We start from the raw sequence: 11,721 nt of genomic DNA, 5'->3' as shown, positions 1-11,721 counted from the left end.
TTTTTTTTTTTTTTTTTTTTTTTTGTCTAACGGCTATTATTCTTATTTAGCCGTTGATTCCTCAGATGGTGCTTCAATCGGACAGTTCTGAATTTTCCACCAATAAAAAGTGAATTTTTGTTTTTTAGGCAATATAAAACAAACGCAAACGCATAGGAAACCTGCGTTTTGTCCTCAACGGTATGATGGGTTTTATAGTGTAGGCCCAGTAAGGTTCACTAATTCAAAATTTAAATATTTGCTTCTTTTTTGCCTTTGAAATAAGAGAAATAATCATTTTTCGGCCCAGTATTATCATATGCATAGTTTTTTTTTTTTTTTGTCAACCATATGTTGTTGATATGCATATAGTTTAATGAGTATTATTAATAAATAATTAAAATATAACAGAGATGGCGTGCAGTACTCCAAGAAGACAAACGAGCTCCATTAATATCTCCTTAGTTTTGCTGAGGAAGTGATCGTTATCGAGAAATTTTTACTTGTTGCTAAACCTGGTTCAAAAGAGTTCATCTATCGTGTTCTTATGCTGTTACAAACAATGCATTCGAGTAATATAAGATCACCAACATCGTCAAATTCTCAAAACGCAAAAGTAAAGGAGGATTCAGCTACTATGTTAATAAAAACTCTGCAACACTTCAATAAATTAGCGATTTGGAATATATATATACAGGAGCTTTTACAAGTTGCTATCTGATTAAAAATCCTTGTTAGCTTTCTACAATTTTGTTTTCGGCTTTCATATGCACACACACACATACCTAATTCTGAAGAAAATAAAAAGTCCGAGGATATATAGCTCACTACGCATTCATAAACAATGTATTTAAGTAGATCACCAAAATGTATTTTCCAAAAGCGAAAAAAAATTAAAGAAAATTCAGCTACTCTGTTTATTAACTTAACAGAATCAGCCCTATTTTATAATTGACTAAAATAAAAATAAAAAATACCCTTTTGCCTGTAAATACCTCCTCAATGAATTTGAACCAAACTAGGAACATAACTGACGAGAAATGGCCAAGCAGTACCCTGTGGTTCTTGTACAATCAAATTATGAACTTGTATACCCTCTATAGCAAAGTAAAATTTTGTCATGGTCCTCATTGGATCAGTCAAACTTGGTAACTCTGTATCACAACACACAACCATTTTATTCTTCTCGTCAACCAAGAAACTTATAATATGGCTCATCACATCTGGTCCTGGTAACATAACTTTACCCAAATCCACTACTAAGAAGTTGCTCCACGACAAGTCTTTGGCCTCATCGATCATCTTAGTTTTGGTCACCCATATATCCATCTTTAATGAATCTATACCAACCCCATGTTGCTGTAACAAGGCAAGTTTCTCTTCTCTAACAACTGAGAGAACCACACCAACATAACTAGTTCTCTTAAAAGATAGAGGGAGACGCATACGTCCAAATCTCTCGGTAGCGAAATCAAACTTTAGTATGAAAACAAAGAGGGGGTCTTCTTTATCTGAAGCGTACCAGTAGGCATTTCCCTTGAGAGTCACGCCATTAGAGTGAATGAAAAATTTAGGAGAGACGTCATCAAGAACCCTCCATGAATATTCAGAGTTGAACTCATAGATTTCAAACTTAGGAGGAGAATACTGTACGCAGCTTTGAAAATGGTTAAAAGCCAATATTTTGTAGTTATCCCAAGATTTGTCGCTGTTGTTTACGTATCCTAAGACATACTTGTATAAGAATACCCAATAATCACCGGATTGGATCCACCTGGTTTGACCAGTACAAGGGTTCCAAACCACGAGTTTACTGTCCTCTGTAGTGCACAATAATAAACCCTCGCAGTGAGTTAAGATGGACGATAGCTTGAACTGTTCCGAATCATTAAGCTTGTTAAGTTCAACTGCAACCTCAAAGGATGGATCAAAGCTGTTTTGGATTCCATGGAGATTGACTCTATGAATTAGAGTATCCATTAATGTGGCTGAATAACCCCTGTAATCATTAATTAAGATCACCTGCGCTGCTGCTTTGCCAAAGTTCTTCTTGGCAAATCTCGGATCTCTGAATAAAGCGTACCAACGTTTGCAAGTAGTTTGCAATTTTTGTAGACAAGTGGCCGGAACCCTAGAGAGTATCTCTGTTTCTAAATCATGTGGAAGATCAGTAGTAACCATCACAGTGTTTTTGTTTGTCTTGTGATTTCTCTTATGACGAGACCTGAGGAAGAAACAAGAAAGCGACACGACTGCGCTGATCGAAATTAGGGGTTAACAATTGGTATAAAACAACTATAAACCGAGATATGTGAGCCAACATTGAACCACATCGGCAGACCCGATTAGCTTCTTATCTCGGTGTAGGCGTAAACCAAAGATATCGTGAAAAAAAAACGAAAGTGCATACACTGATTACTGCATACAAATACATCATCATCACAAAAGTTAGCCTAGTATGTCCAGACATTACAGGAACCAAACCGGTTTACATACAACCTCCCAAAAAACCAACACTAAACCGGTTAGCATATCTTACAAACAAAAACTCTTCACTACACTACTTTAGATTTAAGCATTCACCAAACTACTTTAGCCGCTTCTTTGTACATATTGAAAAAACTGACTTAAGTTTCCTTAAACTCAAACTGAACCAAACCAACTACATCGGTAACAAACCTAACCATTTTAGTTCAGTTTGGTTCAACGTTTCAGACCTTTGTTTTCGCCAGTGTTGGATCGTTTTTGGCCTCCAATAACCTTTCTTGGCTCAGCTGATATCGGACGACTTCCGGGAGGAAACAATCTTGGAACTTCGGAAGCTTCAGGCCAATCAGAGACACCCGGAAGCGGCTTGAAATCAACAGCTAAAACTGCACGAGAACTTTCGGTACTGTAACAGTCATCAACGTACTGCAAATGATCAATGTTCAGCCTCCTGCAAACCGCTAACACGTGCGAACATGGAAACTTGAAAAGTTGCCATACCCCACAACTGCATACCCGATCACTCATATGAACAACAAATCTCGTTTGACTAACTTGCATCACTTCCGTGACCTGAAACTTCTCCCCCGTCCGGTCTAGAGGCAATACATCGTGCGTTCTAGAAGCTTCCTTACACTCTTCAAAAAAATTCATGACATATTTAGAGTATAGGTCTCTTCCATTCAATGATTCCCCAAGAAGACCACGTCGATATTTGAAAAGCTCTGCCCGGTAATCAAAAATTAGCAAGATGGAGGTTGTGATTGGAAGATCAAGAGCTTTGTTTATGAATCCATATGTCCCAGATATTGTGTTTGTTGTCATGATCCCAAATCTCAGCCCACCATCATCGTAAGCCAGAGCCCATTGATGTAGAGGTATTTTGTCTAACCATTTTCGAGCCTCCAAGTTCATCTTTTCGATTTTCTTCAAGTACTTCACGAAACTTGATACGTACTTCGTAGATCCCGCCTTGTAAACAAACTCTGTCATGAGATTGTTATGAAAGACGTCATAAAACTTTAAGCACATATGCCTAAGACAGAACCGGTGTTGTGCCCACTGACACTCACGCTCCTTAACAACTGTAACTATGTCAGGATCCGGACTCGTTATTAGACAAATGCCTTCCCTTTGTGTTACTTTCTTTCTGATGCATGCAAAGAACCAACGCCAAGTATCAGCTGACAAACTTCCTTCGGTAATAATTGCAAACGCAAGTGGGAAAAGCCTGTTTTCTGCATCAAATCCCGCTGCAACCAACAATTTCCCAGGGTATTTACCGCTCAAGTTTACTGTATCCACTAAAATGAGAGGTCTGCAGTGAGAAAATCCTGCAATTGACTGCTGAAACGCCCAAAACACAGAACGAAAGGATGCATTTTTGGGATCAGGAAAAGGATCATATTGCCATTCCAAGAGCATATTGTTAGATGAGCTAAGGGCAGCCATGAACTTGGGCAATAATACACTAAAACTCTTATCCAAATCTCCCAAGATTGCAGTGATTGCTTTCTTTTTAGCAATCCACATATTAGCATACGAGACTGTGTAGCCAAATTCTTCTTTCACCCAATTGTTCAAATCTTCAATTGAGAGCGAGGGCTGAGCCTTTATTAGACCTTCGATCTCACCTGCCAGAAAGTCTGAGCTTACATCTGCTGGCTTACAAGTATGTGGTTCTGTATATTCTGTTATCTTGACGACATTTCCATTTGTTTCAGCTGCCTTGAGAAACCATTCACATACTTTCTTGCACCGGTATATTAAGGTACCCTCATAGGAAAAGTCGTATCTACTGTACTCACGTTGCCTTCTATTAGAGTACAACTTCACTGCATTCTCCAGCTCAACTTTATCTTTAAAAATCATCCCAACATGCAACTCACTTTCATCAAGCCATGGACTAGAGAAAATCAACTGCTTTGAGACACTATCGCTGACGCCTTTCGTAAGAGTTGGCTTTTTCATTTTCGGATCCTTCTGTGCAACCCCGTTATCACCACAGTTACCGACATCTGTACTCTCCTCATCTTCAATCCACCCATTATGGTTATCCTCCGGCGGACTTCTTAGTTTAGTATTCCTCACACTCACATTTACATCTGCATTGACGCTAGCCTCCTCCTCTTGCCGAGAACGCTTTCGGGTCGCATTATTTTCCAATGGCGACTGATCATTAGATATAGGAACAGTTCCTTCATCAGACAACGGTTTGATCTCTAAATACAACTCCAGATTGTTGATAGAAGGATGGTGACTTGGTACCTCTAGCATCATCTCTAAACTACAATCATCCACAATGGGCAAGCGCACATACTTGACCATCTGTTGCTGAACAATGGAAGGGTACCTACCAATCAAATCAATCTGAAACTTTTCCTTTTCAAAACCAGTAACTCGATGCAGATCATCCAGCAACTGGGATAGTTCAATCTTGCTGTCAACTCTGATCCCTCTTGGACTTGACCCTTCATAGAATGGACCATCAGGACCATCTTTTATACAACCATTCCAATAACAGAGCAACGGAACCTTTCTTGTATCCATGAGCACCACAAAACCTTCAAACAGAAACAAAATAAATTATGGGTTTCAATCGGAATACCTAAAGCCATGTTCACAATTTTGAGAAAACCCTAGAGCTCAATTTCAGAAGATAACAGTATCAGCTACAATACGAAATGGAAGACAACAATAAAAGAGAGAACATTTTCAATAGAGAAGGTGGTGATTCAATTAACCCAGCAAAAGAATAAAACCCTTAAAATTTGAATTTTTTTTTTTTTTGGGTTGAATGCGACATATATGAACTCTGCTGAGTGAGTGAGGTTAAAAACTACAAATATTTTACTTTTAGTTAGGGGGGAAATGCTCACTTGAAGTTGCAGCAGAGTCTTTCAGATTCTTCGGTGATTTCTTCGGAGATGAGAACACTTCACTTCACTGCAATGGTAAAAAGTTCTCCTTTTTTTCCTTTTTCCGTGGGCAACGATGACGGTTCAATTTTCATTAAGCTTTTTGTGGTTAAAAAACACACATCTAGAACAGTCAATTTATCTTTAAAATATTCATTTATTAGAACACAGTGTGTGATGATATTGCCATAAACATTTCTTTTTTCAAAACCATAAACATATAGTACAGAGTACAGACGCTTCTTTGACAGAAAAAAAAAATTTGATATTATAAACATTTTATTGAAGTTAAATCAAGAAGAAGAAATAAAAACATATTTAAATAAAAGCATAAACAGGTGCTGAAGCAGAAGAATCTTTTGGTTAGCCCATGGCATACTTCTGAGTCCAGTTTCTTGCAGTTGCCTCGTACTTGGCTCTGTCGGTTTTGTACATGTGTGCAATCTCTGGCACCAACGGGTCATCTGGATTTGGATCCGTTAACAGCGAGCATATCGAGAGCAACACCTACCAAAAATTGCATTGATCATTTACATTAAAGAACCATTGTTTGTGAACGTAAACATATCTAGAGCAAGATCCTAGCTGGAAAATGTAGATGGTCTAACTATACGTTTGGAACATAAACGAACATTGGAGAAACCAATATCTCCAAATTCCAAAAGATGTGAGACTCACCTTGGAAATGGTTAGAGCGGGGCTCCATTGCTCTTTCAAGATGTCGAGGCAAATGCTTCCATTGCTGTTGATATTTGGGTGAAACACCTTCGTCCTAAATGCAACCTACAAGAACAAAACAACACAACCAATCCAAGTGTCAAGATTAACGAAAATATACTAATATCTAAGTGTCAAGATTCAGCTTTAGAAAAAGTTTATGAATAGCAAATCCTTACTAAACGTAAAGTTTCTGGTACTTTTTAAAATTGTACAATAATGGATACCTTTGGTGGCTTGAAAGGATAATCCGGAGGGAAGTGAATGGTAACGAGAAACACACCCCCTGAATACGGACTCTCTGCAGGACCCATTATTGTAGCTTGCCAATGAAACATGTCTTCAGCAACTGGACCTATAAATATCAATGCAACTCAGTTTCTTCAGTCTGTACCTCGACTAATAAACTGAGATTCGTTATATAGTCTTAGATAAACAAAAGCCAAAATATAAGCAAAAAACACCACAAAACAAAGAAGGATTCTACATTTCTCAATTCTGATTAGTCGGATAACTAGAGAAAAGTAACAACTGATAAACTGAGATACGTTAAGAACCTTAGATAAACATAAGCCAATACATAAGTTAACAACACCATAACACAAATCAAAGAAGGATTTCTACATTTCTCAACTCCTCTAACTCTGATCAGTCTAATAATTAGCAACAGAGCACCTTTGTAATCTCTAGAACACTAAATATATGGCAGATTTGTGACCAGACATAATGGTTAGTCACATAATGATCCAACAACAACAAGAAGAAAGAGTTTGAGATTTTGTTTTCTTGGCAGTAACCTGCACTGCAGGAGGTTGGAGGGTCTTTCTGGAGATCCTTCAGCTCCTTCAAGATCCGTTTCGACGCCATTTTCTCACTGAGAAATCCCTACAAAAAGCAATACAAGTTAATCCCTAGATCAATCCAGCTCAAAATCCGAGACACTTTTACCAATCTGATTGAATCGAACAAAAGAAGAGACGAGCTTTTTTGAATTTTCCAATAAAGAAGCGAGCTTTGATCTCATATGGGTTTGTTAGTCAAAAAGGAGAAAGCTTTGTTACCTCAGAAAGCTTTGTTACCTCAGAAAGAATCCTCCAAATTCGATTTTTTTTTTTTTGCGATTCACACTCCTGCCTGCAGATTGCTTAGAAGAAAGTAAAAACGAAAGAGAAAAGTTTGGGTTTTTATGCTTAGAAGAAAGGAAGAGAGAGAACTGTATTTTTAATTGGATAAAATATTATTTATTGTAGTAATAATTGCTGCTTAAGGAAATATCTGTAAAGTTTTAAAATACTATGGCTCCTATGTTTATTTTTCAAGAAATTATAAAGGGTGGGCTGTATTTCAATTGACCCCACTTTAGATTCCAATGATTCTGAATCATGATAAAATTTAAAATTATAAATTTGTCTTTGGTACATATTCTATCTTTTTCTTGATTCTTAAAAATATAGCCAAGTGTAGAGATATGAACGGTTAAATATATTTGTCTTTGTTAGAAATAGCAATGAAAAAAAATCATAATTTCATGAAATTTTATCTACTTTTTTATGACAAGATTATTTTCAATCTCTATCTCAAACTAATAATATATTCTGATTTATCCATACCAATTACATTTTTTAACAGAATGTAAATCTTTTTTTATATAACCCTCAGTTAATATAAGAATATTTATTTGGTATTGTAAAATAATTTTTAAAATTGTGTGAAAATCTCAAAAGGTATAGATCTTTAAGTTTTGTAACGATAATAGTTTAATGTCATATCATGCAGTCATCACGTCGTCATAGTGGGATTTGTATTACTGCAATGACTAATGATAATATCACGAATTAGTTATGGATAAATGACAAGATAGGCAAATGGTTTAAGACGGTTATTTTCTAATCACAGGGCATAATGATGGCCTAGTGGATGGATATATATAACTCGATATGGTGAATGAATTAGCTATCAAACAAATTTTAAAACTTTATATTTTTTTTTACTTATAAGAGTTTGTTTGAATAAGTTGACAGAAAAGAAGTACTATGGTGATGGTCAGTTGAGATGGGAATTTTTTATGTTATACATCAAATAAAGATATATGTGTGATTCATACATGTTAATCATTTTACAATAAAAACATTAATTTAAATATACTTTTATTAATTTTTAATCATAAACCATACTCCCTCCGTTTTAAAATATAGGATGTTTTAGTGGAAACACGCATATTAAAAAATAGTTACTTTTATAAAGTTTAACAAATCATAAATAAGTCTACATAATAGAAAATATAAATTTAATCTAAAAGCTGCATTGAAAATTGGAAACATCCTGTATTATGAAATAAAAATACTTCTCTAAACATCCTATATTATAAAATGGAGAGAGTATATTTGTGGTTACAATGACAAAACAAGGGGATATTTTTCAATTTGGCTTGGTTATTTTCGGTTTATTTGTTCTAAACCGGCTACGGTTAGCCAACAAATATCGACTTTGAAAAATAAAATAAAAAAATATTTGCAATACCGGAGAATTAGTCGGTTCAGTTTATAAAAGAAAAAATAAAAAAGAAAAACCAGTGTTTTTTTTGGATGGACACCAAGAGAGAATAATAGATGTGCAGACACACACTTGCAAAAACACAACGACCGTCGAGTGTTTCTACAATAACTTATAACTACTAGGTACTAACCCGTGCTATAGCACGGGCAAAATATTTTATATAATTGTATTATTTTAAATATCTAATTTAAGTTTGGTTTTACTTTGGATTATTACACGTATATATTATATAATCTAGAGGAACGGGAAACACGTCCATGTCCCGTTTTATCATATCCCGTTCCATCTCCTATCTTTCCATATCCATCATAATTTTTTTGTCTTATTGTAACGCTCCGATCATCACCTTAGTGGGCCCACTCATGTCCATTTCCGATTCATAGGCCCACCTCGCTTAGTGGGCCCACATCCATTCCCGGCCAGTGGGCCCATCTATATTTGACAGTCGATTTGTTACGTCCAGGAGGCTTTAAAGATTTGTTTACCATCCCTACAAATCACCACATGATCTTTCCATGTGTTTTGTCTCCACTCGCACAGTTCCGACAATCACTTTCCAAATGGTCACCCATACTGAAACTACTCCAGCTCAAACATGCTTAACTCTAGAGTTCTCTCAGGACCTTTGACCGAAAAGAAAACTGCACTTTGGTAACATAAGTGACCAAATCAATTTTTTTAAACCTCTCCGCAAACCGGGATGTCACAATTATGATCGTTCTCTTTTATATAATTACTTGGTAGACAATATTTTTAATAGAGATTGGGTAAGAAATTTGCATGGGATACCCATATTCTTCTTGAATATATATATATTTTTTATTTAGTTAGTTTTTACCATCCAAAAAAATACAATTTTAACAAACTATCTAACTGTTTTTAAAAAATACTAAAATATTGAAGTTACCCGTTCCAAAGTGGAGAATTACTTCACGAAATATATAAAGTCTCCATTTGAATATTTTCAACCAAATTTTCAAAATATCCATCTCATATTAGTTCTTTATATGTCACATAGTGAATTTTTTTAAGAAAATCGTTTAAGTGCAATCTTTTCTATTATACGAATTACCCATTTCCATTGCATATCCACTATTTCTCATTGTAATACCTTAAATACCCCAGACTTAATCATAATTTCATTTACATAATACATCAAATTTTTTAGTTTTATATGTTTTTTGTTTAATGGCACACAAAAAAAAAGGTTTTTCTTTATTAGGTGATTACAATAATGATTTCTCATGAAATGTAATTTATTGCATATTGGCTTTCAACAAAGACAGTGATGATGAATCAAAAAGTTTTTAATCATGGACTGCTGATTGTGGAAAAATAAGAGACTTATTTGTCATTTTTTTTTGGAAAAATGATTGCCAGCTACGTCAAGTATATGCCAACACATCGCCACACATACAAACAATATAAATGTTTTATTAACTACACGAACTATTGTCATTACATACGGATATGCATAAACAAACATGAGTTATGTGTACAACACCATAACCATCTAATTCTGATACTTTCTTTGCCGGAATCCGGTGTTGACCGGTATTGACTGGCGTTGACCGATATTGACCTACGTTGACCAATTTTTTTTTCTTCATAAACAACAAAAATCAACAAAATAATTACATAACTTTACTAAAAAATTATATAATAAAATTTTAGTACAAAATAGTATAACATATATACATTTTCCTTTTGTAAATTCAAAAGTTAGTTTTAAATTTTATACCATATTATATTTATTATATACAAAAGGGAAATGTATATTTGTTATGTACCATATTATATTTGTTATATACAAAAGGAAAATGTATATTTGTTATAATACTTTGTAGTAAAATTTTGTTATATACAAAAATTTCCTTTTATATAACAAATATAATATGATATATAACAAATGATGAGACATATAATTTTTTCTTAAAATTTTTTGGCTTAAAAATGTTCATAGACTTTTTATAATTGAGTCTAATTTGTTTTTTTGTCAAAGTATATTGCACCTTGCTATATATATAACCTTTGATTCACCATTATTTTTATATATTTGTTATATAAAAATATTTTATAGCATGCTACATAATAAAATATAATAGGGTATACAAATGATATGGTATAAAATTAAAAACCAAATTTTGAATCTATACTATTAAAGCAGAAGTACTCTCTAGAGTAAAAATGGACCATGACTTGGTTTTGGTAGGTTTTTCATTAAAAATGATTAGAGAATCACAAAATTTAATCTAACTAACCTATAGTTTCGATTTTGACAAATGACGAAAATGCCCTTGGTCGATTACTTTAAAAAAAACGGGTCGGGACGCGGATCCTTAAAAAAGCCGACAACAGAAGGAAAATAACCACCGGACTGTTTGTGTTCGAGAATAATATTTTTCGGATCCAATTTATTATTTAATTCAAGATTAGTTAATTAAGATCCCAAACAAACCCATTCGTTATAGGCAAACACTCTGATTTCATAAATTTTAATACCGAAGAATTTGAATATTTACTTAATTACCGAAACATATCATAACAAATATTAATTTAAAAGGAAATTTTTCTGATTCAGTTAAAATCTTATAAAACGAATATTCAAGTTACCATATTTTGTTTAATTCCTTGATTTCCGATGTTACAATTATGAACTAATCTTTTACGATCAAATTTTCAAAGGAATATTCGTTTATCAGTTGTAACGAATCAAGCAAGTAAATATATTTTGCGTATATTCCTGATATCAAATCTTAACTTATAAGTGATAACCTAAATCAATGAATTATAACTATAAATATATTGAGAACTTTCTATTGGATTATTATACTAAAATAACGATTTTTACTTCGTTACACAAAATGATGGCTCTACCCCTATCTTACACTCCTTTGAAAGACCTAAAACCATACAAAAACGCTTGGCGTATTCAAGTCAAAATTCTCCACAGTTGGAAAATGAATACCGCTAAACTTGGTGAATCACTCGAACTAATTCTCGCTGACGAAACAGTATGTATTTTAAGTATAGATTTATTATTCTTTTGCTAATATATTAATAT

General features: G+C 34.1%; 3 protein-coding genes across 5 annotated transcripts; all 3 read right to left on the bottom strand.

The window, feature by feature from the left end:
• LOC104754540 (putative F-box protein At3g24700) lies at positions 979 to 2,160 on the bottom strand. Its single transcript, XM_010476759.1, has 2 exons — positions 1,729 to 2,160; positions 979 to 1,626 (listed from the first exon to the last, which is right to left on the bottom strand). The coding sequence occupies exons 1-2, from the start codon at positions 2,158 to 2,160 to the stop codon at positions 979 to 981; spliced, it is 1,080 nt and encodes a 359-aa protein (XP_010475061.1).
• LOC104730344 lies at positions 2,404 to 5,470 on the bottom strand. Its single transcript, XM_010449510.2, has 2 exons — positions 5,346 to 5,470; positions 2,404 to 5,030 (listed from the first exon to the last, which is right to left on the bottom strand). Exon 2 carries the CDS (start codon positions 5,014 to 5,016, stop codon positions 2,683 to 2,685), a length of 2,334 nt encoding a protein of 777 aa, XP_010447812.1. The 5' UTR covers positions 5,017 to 5,030; positions 5,346 to 5,470; the 3' UTR covers positions 2,404 to 2,682.
• LOC104730334 (ubiquitin-conjugating enzyme E2 8) lies at positions 5,560 to 7,295 on the bottom strand. 3 transcript variants are annotated; one of them, XM_019236263.1, is made up of 5 exons: positions 7,181 to 7,294; positions 6,899 to 6,986; positions 6,329 to 6,456; positions 6,063 to 6,167; positions 5,560 to 5,891 (listed from the first exon to the last, which is right to left on the bottom strand). In XM_019236263.1, the coding sequence occupies exons 2-5, from the start codon at positions 6,966 to 6,968 to the stop codon at positions 5,748 to 5,750; spliced, it is 447 nt and encodes a 148-aa protein (XP_019091808.1). In that variant the 5' UTR covers positions 6,969 to 6,986; positions 7,181 to 7,294; the 3' UTR covers positions 5,560 to 5,747. The 3 variants fall into 3 exon arrangements, with proteins under 3 accessions (XP_019091808.1, XP_019091804.1, XP_019091810.1); XM_019236259.1 differs by having other exon boundaries at positions 5,563 to 5,891; positions 7,163 to 7,295; XM_019236265.1 differs by lacking the exons at positions 6,899 to 6,986; positions 7,181 to 7,294 and adding an exon at positions 6,777 to 6,881 and having other exon boundaries at positions 5,563 to 5,891.

This window comes from Camelina sativa, chromosome 2 (genome assembly GCF_000633955.1).
Source record: "Camelina sativa cultivar DH55 chromosome 2, Cs, whole genome shotgun sequence".
Taxonomy (NCBI): Eukaryota; Viridiplantae; Streptophyta; class Magnoliopsida; order Brassicales; family Brassicaceae; genus Camelina; species Camelina sativa.
This window is presented reverse-complemented; position numbering and strand designations above follow the sequence as displayed.